The 16,940-nt window shown below is 42.3% G+C and overlaps 1 protein-coding gene across 4 annotated transcripts in view; it reads left to right on the top strand.

The window, feature by feature from the left end:
* KIRREL3 (kirre like nephrin family adhesion molecule 3) overlaps nt 1–16,940 on the top strand; it is a 1,324,921-nt gene that overhangs the window by 1,271,944 nt on the left and 36,037 nt on the right. For all 4 annotated transcript variants that reach the window (XM_077457844.1, XM_077457843.1, XM_077457846.1 and 1 more), the window contains one exon: nt 2,300–2,409. In XM_077457844.1, the coding sequence (XP_077313970.1) occupies nt 2,300–2,409 (110 nt within the window). The remainder of the gene's footprint in view (nt 1–2,299; nt 2,410–16,940) is intronic.

Genomic DNA, 16,940 nt, shown 5'->3' with positions numbered 1-16,940 from the left:
GCTGACAATGCTGCCTCTGCTGCACTGAAAACTCAAGCAATATTGTCAACCCAGAGTTTTTCCCTGTTGGACTACATATACCCACCCTCCATGTTCCGAAGATGAGGAAAGAGGGATATGTGTTGTAGTCCAGCAAAGGAAAATTTAGGCATTGATGAAATTGTTTGGGAGAACCCCTTATCTTAGTGACCCAATCTGCTCAGTCTTCTACTAAACAATCTTCTCAGTGTAATAAGGGCGTGCCCACTCATCTAGTTGTATTGTTCATAACATGCAATAAAGATCATACACAGGTACATCTCACAAAATTAGAATATCATCAAAAATGTCCTTTTTATTTCAGTAATTCAATTCAAAAAGTGAAAATTATATTTTATATAGATGTGTTGCACATATTATGATATATTTTAAGCATTTCTTTCTTTTAATTTTGATGATTATGACTCACAGCTAGTGAAAACCAAAATTGAGTATCTCAGAAAACTAGATGATTACATAAGACCAATTAAAAAAAAGGATTTTTAATACAGAAATGTTGGCTTACTGAAAGGTATGTCCATGTACAGTATGGTATGCACTCAATACTTGGTCGTGATCCTTTTTCACAAATTATTTCATCAATGCGGTGTGGTATGGAGGTGATCAGCCCGTGGCACTGGTGAGGTGTTATGGAAGCCAAGTGGCCTTCAGCTTGTTTGCATTGTTGGGTCTGATGTCTCACATCTTCCTCTTGACAATACCCAACAGATTCTCTATGGAGTTTATGTCAGGCGAGTTTGCTGGCCAATCAAGCACAGTGATACTATGATCATTAAACCAGGTATTGGTACGTTTGACAGTGTGGGCAGGTACAAAATCCTACTGGAAAATGAACTCAGTATCTCCATAAAGCTGGTCAGCAGAGGGAAGCATGAAGTCAGTGGCATCACTAGGGTTGTTGTCACCCGGTGCCGTAAAAAATTGGTGTCACCCCCCCTCCACTAACCATAGTCTCCCTTCAGTACAGACCCCCCTCCACTAAGTATAGACCCCCTCTCCTGCAGTATAGGCCCCCATCCATCAGTACAGACCCCCCTCAGTACAGACCCCCTCTTCCTCAGCATATACACCCCCCCTCCATCAGACCCCCCGCATCAGCATAGACCCCCCTCAGTGCAGACCTCCATCAGCATAGACCCCCTCTAAGTGCAGCCCCCCTCCATCAGTATAGACCCCACTCAATGAAACCCTCCATCAGCATAGACCCCCCTCAGTGCAGCCCTCCCTCTCCATCAGTATAGACCCCCTCAGTGCAGCCCCCACCTCCATCAGCATAGACCCCCCTCAGTGCAGCCCCCCCTTCATCAGCATAGACCCTCCCTCAGTGCAGCCCCCACCTCCATCAGCATAGACCCCCCTCAGTGCAGCCCCCCCTTCATCAGCATAGACCCTCCCTCAGTGCAGCCCCCCTCCATCAACATAGACCCCCTCAGTACAGACCTACCCTCTCCATCAGCACAGACTCCCCCCTCAGTGAACCCCCCTCCATCAGCATAGACCCTCCTCAGTGCAGACCTCCCCCTTCCATCAGCAGACTCCCCCTCAGTGCAGACCCCTACCCCCTCCATGCGCATAGACCCCCCTCAGTGCAGCCCCCCATCCATCAGCATAGACCCCCCTCAGTGCAGACCCCCCTCTCCACTTGTGCTAGTAGTCCCCCCTCCCTCCCATAGCGCCCCCATAATATGTCCATGTACATATATAATTCACATGTAATGTATGTAATAATCACATTTTCTGAGATACTGAATTTTGGGTTTTCACTAGCTGTAAGCCATAGTCATCAAAATGAAAAGAAACAAGCTTAAAATATATCACAGCTTTATAAAATATGATTTTTCACCTTTTGAATTGAATTACTGAAATAAATTAACTTTTTGATACTTTAATTTTATGAGATACACCTATATATAAGACCTGGTGTAGGACCCAGATACCTATAAAGCTACAGCCTACTTTATACTTAAATTACCTGCCTAATAAAAAGTGCTTGTTTACATGGGTTTAGATCTATCTGACATGTATGTACCATGATTTTACAATGCATCTTCCATGTGTATACCATATATTCATTCTGACATGTATAGAGCAATTAAAACAACAGGCCATTCTACCATAGCCAAGGATACGCTGGGCTAGATCACAGTCCAGCATCCCGTAGAGTAAAAACAAAGCATAAGTGACATTTTCATGAAGAATGATAAACGTTAGGTTTGTGCCAAACATATTTGCTTTAATGAAGCTGTAAATTTTTCATCAGATCTAAAAGGCGTGGTATCTGCCAAAAACGACATCCGAGTGGAGATTGTTCATAAAGAGCCAACGACAGGGCGGGAAACGGAGGAGCATTCCAGCATGAAACAGCTGATGGTGAGATACTGTGATGGTGTGATCCTTGGTGCATGACAGCACAAATATAATAATGTGACATAATACAATATCTGAAAATGTGCTGCGACTCCAAGCAGACCTTGCATGAAAATTGAGATTTTACTGGATAAGATATAATCATACTCAGCTTTGTGGAACAAGTGAAATGACTAAAAAGCTTTACTTGAGGTATATTCAGTTATAAATAACCTGGACACACACACTGTTTTTTTTTTCTACAGCTCTGCATGTCATAATGCCAAAATGATAAATGACATTTTTCACCCTCTCTATTTGTCCTGTTTAACAATATTAAAGTGGTTGTAAACCCTCCCCCACAACTTTGTCCCATGTAAAGCAGCATACAAAACCCTAATGATCACTGCTTGTAGACTCCTCACTTGCTTAGTATTATTGTAATCCCTTTTGTTCTTTAGAATGACATCACTGAGCATGCCCAGATTTCCCCTGATTTACGGCACACTCTCTGTCTTATCTATCTGTTATCAGGACTTCCTACAGCACACAACACTGAACTCCCAGGAGGCTGCATAATCACTCAGAGCTTCCTCCTACACCCCATGTGACATCACATGCAGTGTAAAGCAGGGCATGGGACAGAAATAACTGCAGTCTTATCAGCTGAAGCTGATAGGAGTCACACAGGCAAACACTAGATAAGCAGCACAAGTAAATACTATGAAATAAAACAAGTCAACTTTGAGCAGGGGAGCAGGGTTGCCATAGAAACGTTGGATTGAGAAGGAGGCTTGGTTAACAGTACAGGAAGTGCTCAATGTAAGGGCGGTAATGTACTCCACTGTGGACTCAGAAAACAATACTTAAAGAGGGATTTCACTGTAAAAAAAATATTAAAACCCAGCAGCTACAAATATTGCAGCTGCTGACTTTTAATAAATGGACACTCACCTTTCCCAGGATCCAGCGATGTCGGCGATCAATCACTTGGCTCTCGGCAGCTGCCGCCACCATTCTAGGTGAGGGAATCAGGAAGTTAAGCGTTGCGGCTTCGCTTCCCGGTTCCCTACTGCGCATGCGCGAGTCGCGCAACGCAATAGAAATGGTCCTCGCTGTCTCTGGGACCCGTGTGTGTCCCAGCAGATAACGCGCCGGGACAGGAAGAGGCATAGATTCCCGTGGGAGTCTATGCCCCGAAGTGGGTGCAGATACCTGTCTCCCCCCGAAAAGGTGCCAAATGTGACACCGGAGGGGGGAGGGTTCCAGTGAGTGGGAGTTCCACTTTAGAGTGGAACCTCGCTTTAAGATGGTGATGCCTTACCCCTGGAAACAAGTTTTTTAAAGTTTCTTTAAACAGTAAGTAATATGCAATTTGGGCTGGATTACAGTGGCTATAGTTTTATAATTACTTATTATAATGGACTAAATGAAAAGAAGCATCAGAGCTGGAGAGTTTACTTCCTCTTTAATGAAAGTGAAACAAAATCCCAAATTTTGGGTTGTTACCAGAACAGGAATAGGGGGGAAATCGTCCAATGGGGACATTAGTTCTGATGACCTTTATGTCAACAAAGGATTTCCTTCTACTTCCTGTTGTGGCTATAGGACAGAAAGTGAATGCCCCCAATGGGATACAGATGGAGAAATAAACCTGACAGGTGTTATAACCCTCCTCTAATCTATCCAACATAAAAAAAAAGGTTTTGCCATTAATCCTACTTTAAAGTGGTTGTAAACCTCAGACATGAAATATGAACAAAGCATATCCCTCGATAGTGTGTACTTGTCTCAATTCAGAGTACTAAGTATCTCTTCTGTCTGCTTCTTCATTCCTCTGCTATCAGCATGAATCACTTCTGACAAGTTTTCCTGACACCAAGGAGAAAAAAGGTACCAAGGGAGGGAGTTCCAACACCTAGCCTGTGATTGACAGCCTCAGCTCTGGTCTTGTGTGTTGTGTGAAGGAGCATGGGTCCCCTTCCCTCTACCAGCTCTCAGAGCCCTCCTCACGGAGCGCTGCAGAGTGTAACTTTAGCTTTCCACCCCTTTTTTTCTGAACTCAGACAATCTTTATAAATTCTGGACTTTGAACAGATGTAGAAAAGACTGCAAATAAACAGGTACAACTTATGTAGGAGGATTTGTTTCATCCCCGTGTATCACCTGGGGCCAGTCACTTCACTGGGTATATGTAAGGGTTTACATCCACTTTAAGGATATTCAAATATGGTCACTCTGGAACTCCACTACAGCTCAAAATAGGAGTATGAATAAATCCAAACTTTTATTTATATTTTTATACTGACCTCTCCTCGGTGGTAACCAAATCTGAAAAAAATATGAGTAGTCCAGATATCAACTGCCTTTTATTTTGGTATCATACGCGTGGTGATAGGACCCGCAAAGATCTTTCATCTCAATTCCTTATCTATGCAGTGATCTCTCAGCCTAGAAAACTAGGACTAGTCCATTTAAAAGATCTTTGGCAGAGAGATTTAAAAAGAAATCAGCTTTTATCTACTAATAATGTGCAAATTGTGTAAGGAAAATGTTCTCGGGAAGTGGATAGTTAATGTAAGTATGCTCAGTTGCTCACCACTCCCAGTACTATACCAACCCAGGATTCCAAATCTAGACATTCTACAAATACAGGAATTATCAACCACTTATGTTCAGTGTTTTCTTTAGTTAATTGAAGGCTGCAGAGTATAGAAGTATGCTCTGCACTGCCGTATCCAGGTGATAGCAGCCAATCAAGATATCATTATGGAGAGAGATGCATGATGAGCCCAAATCAAGAAGCATTATGAGAGACAGCGGAGAATCACTCTAACAAGCTACGAGATACTGCCTGTGATCTTTTCCTTGCTATTTTAAGTAAAAGGAAGAGAAAGTCCTCCATGTACTTTCATTATAGTGAAAATGCTTGAACTCCATCTTAAAAAAAAAAGTTCCTATAAAAAGTTAAAATATAAAAAAAAACAAAAAAAAAAAACAGTGTAAGTCTTCTCAGAGCTGGTTCACACAGGGCCAAATCAAATGCGACTTCAGGTCGTCCCTAGTCGCCTCAAGTCGCGCTACATGTAAAAATCAATATAAGTGAATGAGAGCCGTCTTAATACACACTACTGAAGTCGCTCCGACTTCAGAAAAGGTTCCTGTACTACTTGACTTCTAAGCAACTGGTACCCATTGATTTCAATGGAAGTCGCCTCCAAGTCGGGTCTCCATCTATACTGAGGTGACTCTCACAGAATTATCAGCTCTCGAGAGGGAACTCCACGCCAAATTTATTAACAAAATCCGGCGTGGGTTGCCCCTCCGGGAGCATACCAGGCCCTTAGGTCTGGTATGGATTTTAGGGGGAACCCCCTACGCCGAAAAAACGGATCCATACCAGACCCTTATCCGAGCACGAAGCCTGGCCGGTCAGGAAAGGGGGTGGGGAAGAACGAGTGCCCCCCCTCCTGGACCGTACCAGGCCGTGTGCCCTCAACATGGGGGGGTTGGTGCTTTGGGGAAAGGGCCCCCCACCCCAAAGCACCTTGTCCCCATGTTGACGAGGACAAGGGCCTCTTCCCGACAACGCTGGCCGTTGGTTGTCTGGGTCTACCGGCGGGGGGCTTATCGGAATCCGGGAGCCCCCTTTAATGAGGGGTCCCCAGATCCCGGCCCCCCCCACCCTATGTGAATAAGGGGTACATCGTACCCCTACCTAGTCCCAGCATGCCCCAAGACTGACGTCATAAAGGGGCGGGGTCACCATGTGACATCATCCGGTGACCACACCCCATACCTATATAAATCGCCACGCACGTCGCACAAGCCAGTACAGCGGAAGACAGCGTCGGGTCAACATCGGAAGAAGAAAAAAGAGAGAAGAAGGACAGAGGGCGGAGGAGACCGGGCTCCTCCGCTAGTAAAAGAGCTGCAAGAAGACAGCGGAGGAGCCCGGGAGAAGACGCCAGAGAGCGGGAGAAGAGGCCGAACAGAGCGGAGAAGTCATCGGAAGACCCCCGACATCAGAAGAAGACCCACGGAGCTGCTTAATAAATGACTTTTAAAACTTGTGTTGTGTTTTTTATTGACATTTTTTCCCCAGGTGAATTGGTAGGGGTACGATGTACCCCTTACTCATTCACATAGGGTGGGGGGCCGGGATCTGGGGGCCCCCTTATTAAAGGGGGCTCCTGATTTCCGATAAGTCCCCCGCCCGCAGACCCAGACAACCAACGGCCAGGGTTGTCGGGAAGAGGCCCTTGTCCTCATCAACATGGGGACAAGGTGCTTTGGGGTCCCCCTTCCCCAAAGCACCAACCAACCCCCCCCCCCATGTTGAGGGCACGCCGCCTGGTACGGTCCAGAAGGGGGGGCTTGCTCGTCCCCACCCCCTTTACTGACCGGCCAGGCTTCGTGCTCGGATAAGGGTCTGGTATGGATCTGGGGGGGACCCCCATGCCGTTTTTTCGGCGTAGGGGGTTCCCCTTAAAATCCATACCAGACCTAAGGGCCTGGTATGCTCCCGGAGGGGGAATACACGCTGTTTTTTTTTTATTATTATTTGGCGTGGAGTTTCCCCCTTGCAAGCTCATTCTCTGATTGGCCACCGCAAAAGTCGCCTGGCCTGGGGTGTCGGGGGTAAAGTCGTGTTGTAAGTCGCCCGCCCCAAGTCGTGTTGACAAGTCGTGTCCAAGTTGCCTCCAAAAGTCACGTTGGAAGTCGTGTTGCCCCTGTGTGAACCGGCTCTCACCCACTAGACTTCTTCTGGTTTAATTGACAGCCAGGCCATTTCCTGTGAGCCCAGGTAAAACATCAAGGACCCTCCTACTGGCGAGATATCATTAGGAGGCCCTGGACTCACAGAAAAATGCTACCATTTAATGACCAGTAATGAGCTGCTTTAATCAGTGGCACTACATGGAAGGTACCTCCAAATGCCAGGAAAACAGGTTCCTTTTCAGCTCCTGGAGCGATAAGGAAACCACAATGCGATTTGGACAGGAATTGCACCACAATCCTGTTCAAATTGCATGCAAATATTTTCACTGCGATCTGCGCCAATTCATTTTGTATAGGCACAAATCACACTCAAAGTATAGGTACTTGGTATCGGTACTCATACTCGCCAATAAAAAAAAAAGGGTATCGGTGCATCCCTAGTTAGAAGGTAAGTCCAGGTTCTCAGTTGGAAAATCTGTTATTTGCACACCAGTGCAACCTGGAATTCCAAGCACCTCTAGGAGCATACATAAAAAAATAAAAATAAATTGCCATGCATGCAAACAGGTGACAAGTATGTAGTCCCACTGGCAGCTGAGTTTCTGTTATAATGTATAAAAAGATTTATGTGCTATTATATGATTAGTTGCTTTTATTCTCCCAGTGAACAGACGCAACCATAAATGCGTGAACTGAAACACTGCAAACCAATGATAGATATATAAGTAAATGGTGTACTTGTTCCACAATTAATGTGTATCACATATATATGAAAAAATATATATAAAATAAAAAGGTAGTGCACTCATCTTGAACACCATAACCACATGCAGTGAATCCCTACAGCAAATGTGCAAACAAATATATGATGTAATATATTAGGCTCCATGCACACTGGATGTTAAAATAATGTTATAAAACGCCAGTAGCTTTGCAGTGAGTCTTTCAAAGTTTAACGTTTTTTGCAATAATGTTTTTTAGCGTTTTTTTTTTCAATGGATCAAAAACGTTAAAAAGCGTTGGTGAGCCATGTTTTGGAGCGTTTATCGATGTTTATGTCGCTTTTTGTGGTCAGAAAAACAACTCTTGAATGCGATTTTATGGCGTTCAGAAAACATTCCATAAACTCCACTGCTGATAAACATCCAAAAACATCCATGTGTGCATGGACACATAGGATAACATAATGTAGAGGGGAGTTTATGGGTTGTTTAAAAAAAAGAATGCCCAAACTCCCAAAAACATCCGTTTATGAACTTCAGTGTGCATGGAGCCTGGACCCAAAAAACACTCCTTATGCCGCGTACACACGGGCGGACTGTATGGCGTACTTAGTCCGTCGAAACACATTTCAGCGGACAGTCCGCTTGTGTGTGGGCTTCAGCGGACTTTTTCAGCGTGCAGTCTGGCGTACTAAGTATTTCGGATTTTTCGAAATTCTGTCCGTCGTACTTTGGTTTCAGCGGACAATCCGCTCGTCAGTAGGCTAGTTCGACGGACTAAGAATGGCGCATGCCCAGAAAGGATTTACACGGCGGAAGGGTGCTTTGCTGTGTATTGGACTTCCTATTTCTAGTCCCGTCGTACGTGCTGTACACGTCATCGCGCAAGCTTTCGACGGACTGTTTGTGCATCCGTGTGTGGTCAAGTCCGTTCAGTCGAAAGTATGACGGACTGTCCGTCGGATTGTATGACGGACTAAGTACGCCATACAGTCCGCTCGTGTGTACGCGGCATTATATTGCACAAATATATAATGTCCACATCCGGTGCTCTATCCAGAGATAAATGATAAAACAAAGTCCAAAAAAATTTATTATTCAAAAACACTTATTGAATATCGCAATAAGTGAAAAAAAAAAAAACTTTCAGTTTACTCTTATCCTCTCTTAGTGCCAAAATACAACGAATATCCACTATCAGCCACTAGTGAGTGAAATGGCTGCTTATCTTAAGATATGACCATAAGGTGAAAAAATGCCCTTAAATCTCAATTGGGTCTTTAGGTCCTGTGTATTTCCACCTGCTACAGTCTGTCTTACCAGGGATCCCCTTGCTGGGACTAACTGGACCCACTCCTCACGCCTCCATTATATTCTCAAATATAAACAGAAGCTCATAGCACAATATTCCTTATGATTCCACTTTTAATAAAATATTGATTTACACTCGCATTAAAAACAATTTTTCAGCATAACCGAGTAAGAGCTTGATGGATCGCCTCCTCACCAACTTCCATGTATACGAGACATCAGAAGTGATATCACCGGCCCCACCCCATGTTATCTGTAAAGCCCAGTACACACAATTGGATTTTCCGACAGGACATGTGTGATGACAGGCTGTTGGTGGAAAATCTGATCATGTGTATGCTCCATCAGACAATTGTTAGCCAATTTTCCGTGGACAAATGTTGGATGGCAGTTTTAAAAATTTTCCACAGATAAATATCTGTTGTCAGATTGTCGGAGCGTGTGTACACAAGTCCGTCGCACAAAAAGTCCAAAGTACAAACACGCATGCTTGGAAGCAAGGACGAGCCGGAAGCGGTGTCTTGTACACTAGCGCTCGTAATGGAGAATTGTCATTCGTGATGTGGCAAATTATGAAATCTCGAAATGCAGCGCACATTCTCTTCTTCTTTAATGGGATAATAATGAAGCTGCTTTGCTGGTGATACTGATGGAGTTATTGCAAACAAATTTTCAAAGGCTTTTTTTTTCTAGTGATATCAAGATTATTATTATTATTATGCTTTCTTTTTTTTTTTTTTTTTTTTGGGCAAGTTACCTGAACACCATTATCCTGTAATTTTTAAAATCAAAGATACAACTATGTTGGTGTCCCTTGTTAATTTTACAATGTATTTTTTTTTAAATGTAACTGCCTTCTGTACTTCCAAACTGTAATTTGAAGTAAAACACATAGCCAAGTATTATTCTTTTATTGTGCATTAAAAAAGAAAATAAATAAAATTAGACATGCTATCTGCCAATAGAAATTAGCCAAAAAGTGCATTCTATACATCCAAAAATATTGAAAATATAACAAATCAAATCATTATTCAACCAAAAAATAAATAACGTCAAAGCAATAACTCCAAGGCCAATAATAAATAACACGTTATCTCCTCCGATTTCGCAACTTGTCTGGTTGACTGAAAAGTACGAGATTAAAAACATGAACTGAAAAGTGTGAATCAACACTCACCAAACTTCTACTAACACGAAATTAGCAGAAGGAGCCCAAAGGGTGGCGCTAAAGAGCTGAAAAACCATGCAGTACGCCACTATGTTCGTGATTGTTGGCCAACAATTGTGTGCCATGTGTATGTAAGGCAAGTTTGGGCCAACGCCCTTCAGACAAAAGTCACGGTTTTGTTTGCGGAAAATCCGATTGCGTGTACGAGGCTTTACAGTTTCATTTAGTGAACTCTACAGTTGCTTTCTAGCGTATGACCATTGAAACAGCTAAGGAAGTATGATTTTTTGACCCTTAAAGTGGTTCTAAAGGTAAAACTTTTACTTACCTTAATGTATTCCCTACGTTAATGTGAAAAACTTTTTGACACTTGCTGTGCCCCCCCCAATACTTACCTGTGTCCTATATCGATTCAGTGCTGTGCCTATGTGCCGGTCTTCTCTCCTTTCTCCCCGCTCTCACAAGCTTGACTTCAAGCAGAGAGAGACAATGCTCTCATTGCTATTAGTCAAAACCTGTAAGCAGAGAGCGGGGCAGAGCCGTGCTGTGTCAACGAGTGCACTCAGCCTGGCTCAGGACCAAGCCTGCACATCTGCCTCCATAGCAAGCGCTTGTTGGTGGGGCAGACACATAAGAGGAGCAGCCAAGATCACCGGCAGGGAACCCCAAAAGAGGAAGTTTAGACTGCCCTGTGCCATACTATTGCACAAAACAAGTGAGTATAACATGTTTGTTATTTTAATTAAAAAAATATATAATTGGCTGCTAATTTGGCACCCCCTTCCCCCATCTTTCCTTCATTTGGGCTGGCTGTTAAATAACAAACATGTTATACATTTGCACAGAGCAGCCCTGATCCTCCTCTTCTCGAATCCCCCACTAGTGCTCCTGCCCCCGCCAAGTATCCCCATAGCAATGCATATTGTTGGATTGAGATCAGGCTTAAATACAGTGCATTGAAAACGTATTTGTCCACATTTTGTCATGTTACAACCAAAAACATAAATGTATTCTATTGTGATTTTATGTGAGACAAACACAAACACATAAATGTGACGTGGAAGGAAAATGATAAATGGTTTTCAATTTTTTTTTACAAATATGTGAAAAGTGTGGCATTTCGCATTTGTATTCAGCCTCCTTTTGTTACCCCTACCTAAAATCTAGTGGAACCAATTGCCTTCAGAAGTCACCTAATTAGTAACTAGAGTCCACCTGTGTGTAATTTAATCTCAGTATAACTGTTCTGTGATGCCCCCAGAGGTTTGTTAGGGAACCTTAGTTAACAAACAGCATCATGAAGGCCAAGGAACACACCAGGCAGGTCAGGGATAAAGTTGTAGAGAAGTTCAAACCAAGTTTAGGTTATAAAAAAATATCCCAAGCTTTGAACATCTCAGAGAACACTTTTCAATCCATCATCTGGAAATGGAAAAAGTATTGCACAACTGCAAACCTACCAAGACATGACCGTCCACTTAAGCTGACAGGCTGGCAAGGAGAGCATTAATCAGAGAAGCAGCCAAGAGGCCCATGGTAACTCTGGAGGAGCTGAAGAGATCCACAGCTCAGGTGGGAGAATCTGTCCACAGGACAACTATTAGTTGTGCCCTCCACAAATCTGCCTTTATGGAGTGGCAAGAAGAAAAACCATTGTTGAAAGGAAGCCATAAGAAGTGCTGTTTGCGAGAAGCCAAGTGAGATACACAGCAGTCATGTGGAAGAAGGTGCTCTGGTCAAATGAGAAATGCTTTTTTTCAGCAGGGACAGGGGAAGCTGGTCATTGTTGATGGGAAGATGGATCGAGCCAATAAATGGCAATCTTAGAAGAAAACCTGCTATGGCTCCATACACACGAGCGGAATTTCCAGCGGAAAAATCTTGGATGGTTTTTCCAACAGAATTACGCTCAAGCTTGGCTTGCATAGACACGGTCACACAAAAGTTGTCTGAACTTTTGACCGCCAAAAACGCAGTGACGTACAACACTACGACGAGCCGCGAAAGATCGAAGCTTCAGAGCATGCGTCAAAATTGTTTCTGAGCATGCGTAGGAATTTTGCACGTCAGAATTGGTACCAACGATCGAAATTTCCACTCTGAACTTTTTCCCACCGAAAAATTGAGAACCTGCTCTCAATCTTTTGTGGTTAGAATTCCGCCAGCAAAAGTCAGATGGAGCATACACCCCGTCAGAATTTCCGACCAAAAGCTCACATCGGACTTTTGCTGATGCAATTTCTGATCGTGTGTATGGGACATTAGAGTCAGCAGGACAACGATCCTAAACATACAGCCAGATCAAAGCATATTCATGTGTTAGAATGGCCCAGTCAAAGTCCTGACCTAAATCCAATTGAGAATGTGGCAAAATGTAAACAAAAATTGTTGTTTACAGACACTCTCCATCCAATCTCATAGAGCTTGAGCTATTTTGCAAAGAAGAATCGGCAAAAATATCACTTTCTAGATGTGTAAAGCTGGTAGAGACATCCCCAAAAAGACTTGCAGCTGTAAATGCAGCGAAAGGTGGTTCTACAAAGTATTGACTCATTGAATACAAATGGCACACTTTTCAGATATTTATTTGAAAAAAATGTTGAAAACCATTTATCACTTTCCTTCCACTTCACTAATGTTCCACTTTGTGTTGGTCCATCACATAAAATCCCAATAAAATACATTTATGTTTTTGGTTATAACATGACAAAATATGGAAAAGGAACTGCACATAAATAAGGGGGATTGCGTGGGGAGCTGCATGCAGAAGGTTTTTTACCTTACTGTATAGAATGCAGTAAGGTAAAAAAAAAAGCCTTTGTCTTTAATGTAACGTTACTATTTTGTTGTATTCATCGGTTATAAAATACAATTTGCCTAAATTAACACAGAAAGAATTCTCAACCATTCCAATACAGTGTAGCAGATAAAAAGAAAATGATTTCTTAACTTCAATGTTCAAGTTTTGATAAGTCTGATGAAGTATTTTTGTAACTTACAGGCTGATGAATGGCTTCCTCTTAAGGATAGAAATACAGGAAATTAAAGTCTCCCTGCTGGTATTCATCTCTTTTCATTAAATCACACTGAAAACATTTATAACATTTATCATGAAGGTTTTAAAAAAGCGATGTGACAGATCGTTCTATAACAGGATACGAATGATGGCAATCACTTATCACACACCAATCTCACCAATACCGATGTAGATTTAAACACTGTCCATGCTGCATTAAAGATATTCTATGTACACATGCGGGCTGATAAACTGTTTTATAGGAACATATTAATTAGAGTTTGCGTTGCATAAATCTGGCTAGTAAAAAAGGGACTCGGCGGAGGCACTCTAATCTCGGCAGATTTATCCCTCCTTCCAACGCATAAATGTGATTTAAACTTACAATAGTTTCTGATAAACGGTCTCCTCCCATGAAATGTATCGCTCTTTATAAACTTTATAGAGAAGAAATTAAAGGGATGCTGAAATCAAGGCTTTAAACCCAAATGTGTAGTCTGGCTTATGAGTTTCTATAGTGGAGATGTGGAATCGGGAAAACGGATAAGGCACTCCTTGGAAACTGTTGGTTGTGGTGTAATATAGGATGTTTTGAGATAATGAGCTAATAATATAGCATGCAATAATAATCTGATGGCTCCGTAATTAAGTAGACAAATCAGTACAAGCATGAACAGGAATTTGCAGAGACAGAAAAAAAGCTGTATGGATTGCTGAATAGATTTAAAAAACAATTTTGGAACCACGTGGGTTAATCACAGCCTTCATCAGTTTAGGCCAATATGTATTCTTCTACATATTTTTGTAAAAAAAATCGTAATAAGCGTCTATTGATGGTTTGCGCAAAAGTTATAGCGGTTACAAAATAGGGGATAGATTTATGACATTTTTATTTTATTTTTATTTTTTTTACTACTAAATGGTGGTAAACGGAAATTTTTAGCAGGACTGGGACATTGTGGCAGACAGATTTGACAGTTTTAACCCTTTTTTTGGGGACCATTGACATTTATACAGCATTCAGAGCTAATAGCCACGGATTACTGTGTAAATGTAACTGGCAGGGAAGGGGTTAACACTAGGGGGCGATCAAGTGGTTAAGTGTGTCCTAGGGAGGTGTTTCTAACTGTGGGGGAAGGGCACTGACGAGGAGCGAAAGCTGTTACTGATTACTAGGAACAGCAGATCTCTCTCTACTTCCCTGACAGAACGGGAATCTGTCCATTTACATAGACAGATCCCCATTCTGTCTCTGTGAGGAGCGATCGCAGGTAGCCAGCGGACATCTCGGCTACACGCATCGTCTATGAGGACATGGCAATCGCGCCTGCTACAGCCTTTTAAGGAGCCGACGTACAATGACAGCGATTCTCGCAGCCGTGCCAAACTGTCGCAGTACAACTGCGGTGGGTGGTCGGCAAGTAGTTAATGAACCAGCCTGGATTCAATGTCATGTAGGCCTTTGATTGGCAGATAAACAATGTTTCATAATATGGTTCATATAGCATGGCTCTCCTTATCTACTCCGTATACAACATACATTTTGGAGCAGAGTTTAGGTTCAAATTTACATACACAACAAGTCTGAGCAGTGACTGGATACACACTATACAACTTTTGTTGTTTGATTTCCTTTAGATTTACCAAAACCATGTAATGCAAGGGCCTGCCTGATTGCAAACAAATTAAGTGGGGTACACAATAACTATATATATATATATATATATATATATATATATATAATAACAAGAATCCTTGATATTTCACAATAAATTGAAACCGATGAACAAAAATTCGTACAAAAATTCTCATATGACTAAGGCTTTTTTTTGTTTCTGATCAAGCGCAGTCTTTGTTTTCTGATTTTTCTTGTACGAAAATTGTATGACAATGGTACACATTAAACGAAAATTGTTTGTTCTGTTCACCTACGAGAAACATTTTGGAGATTGTTCCTTCTGGAATTTTCGTAAGAAAATTGGGAATCGTCAACTGTGGAAATGAAAATCATACGAAAATTCTTTGGACGAAAATTTTCACCTTTAGGCTGGGTTCACACTATCTTTTCTTGCTGCTCACAGCAGGGGTCCGGTGTGTCCCTGTTTACCGTTTCAGGTCAGATTTCATCCTGAATTTTTGGCTGAATTCGGACCTGAAACAGACCAAAAGATGTACAGGGCCTCTGTGCAATTTTGCCCTGGGGCCACAGCGGAGATATGTGAACCGATTCCATAGAGAGCCGGTCAAAATCTCCTGCTATTGCGAGTTGGATGCAGAGAACCCGCATCCAATTCACAATAGTGTGAACCCAGCCTTAAGGTTTGACCTCATATTATATGCTTTTGGTAAATCTTGCCGCTCTTACAGTAAAGAACCCTCTACGTAGTTTAAGGTTAAACTTTTTTATTCTAATTTTAATGAGTGGCCACGAGTCTTGTTAAACTCTCTTCCACGAAAAAGTTTTATCCCTATTGTGGGTTCACCAGTATGGTATTTGTATATTTAAATCATATCCCCTCTCAAGCTTCCCTTCTCCAGAGAGAATATGTTCAGTGCTCACAACCTTTCCTCATAACTAATATCTCCCAGTCCGTTTATTAGCTTTGTTGCCCATCTTTGTACTCGCTCCATTTCCAGTACATTCTTCCTGAGGACCGGTACCCAAAACTGGACAGCATACTCTAAGTGCAGCCAGACCAGAGTCTTGTAGAGCGGGAGAATTATCATTTTATCTCTGGAGTTGGTCCCCTTTTTAATGCATGCTAATATTCTGTTTGCTTTATTAGCAGCAGCTTGGCATTGCATGCCATTGCTGAACCTATCATCTACTAGATCCTTTTCCATCCTAGATTCCTCCAGGAGGTCCCCCCCCAGTGTATAGATTGCATTCATATTTTTGCCACCCAAATGCATTATTTTACATTTTTCTACATTGAACCTTATTTGCCATGTAGTTGCCCACCCCATTAATTTGTTCAGATCTTTTTGCAAGGTTTCCACAACCTGCGGAGAAGTTATTCTCCAGGTCGTTTATGAACAAATTAAATAGGATTTGTCCCAGCACAGAACCCTGGGGCACCCCACTACCCACCCCTGACCATTCCGAATACTCCCCATTTATCACCACCCTCTAAACTCGCCCTTGTAGCCAGTTTTCAATCCATGTACTCACCCTATGGTCCATGCCAACGGACCTTATTTTGTACAGTAAATGTTTATGGGGAACTGTGTCAGATGCTTTTGCAAAATCCAGATACACCACAGGCCTTCCTTTATCTAGATGGCAACTCACCTCCTCATTGAAGGTTAATAGATTGGATTGGCAAGAACAATTCTTTATGAATCCATGCAAAATTACTGCTAATGATGCCATTCTCCTTACTAAGATCTTGTATATAGTCCCTTATCATCCCCTCCAAGAGTTTACATACTATTGATGTTAGGCTAACTGGTCTGTAATTCCCAGGGATGTATTTTGGGCCCTTTTTAAATATTGGTGCTACATTGGCTTTTCTCCAGTCACCTGGTACCATTCCAGTCAGTAGACTGTCAGCAAAAATTAGGATTTTTTTTCCCCCTTATGTTTCCTATTTGTGTGATTTATACTGAAGCCAAT

This window comes from Lithobates pipiens, unplaced genomic scaffold, assembly GCF_037356315.1.
Source record: "Lithobates pipiens isolate NorthernLeopardFrog02 unplaced genomic scaffold, aLitPip1_a1.2 Scaffold_27, whole genome shotgun sequence".
Classification (NCBI taxonomy): domain Eukaryota; kingdom Metazoa; phylum Chordata; class Amphibia; order Anura; family Ranidae; genus Lithobates; species Lithobates pipiens.
This window is presented reverse-complemented; position numbering and strand designations above follow the sequence as displayed.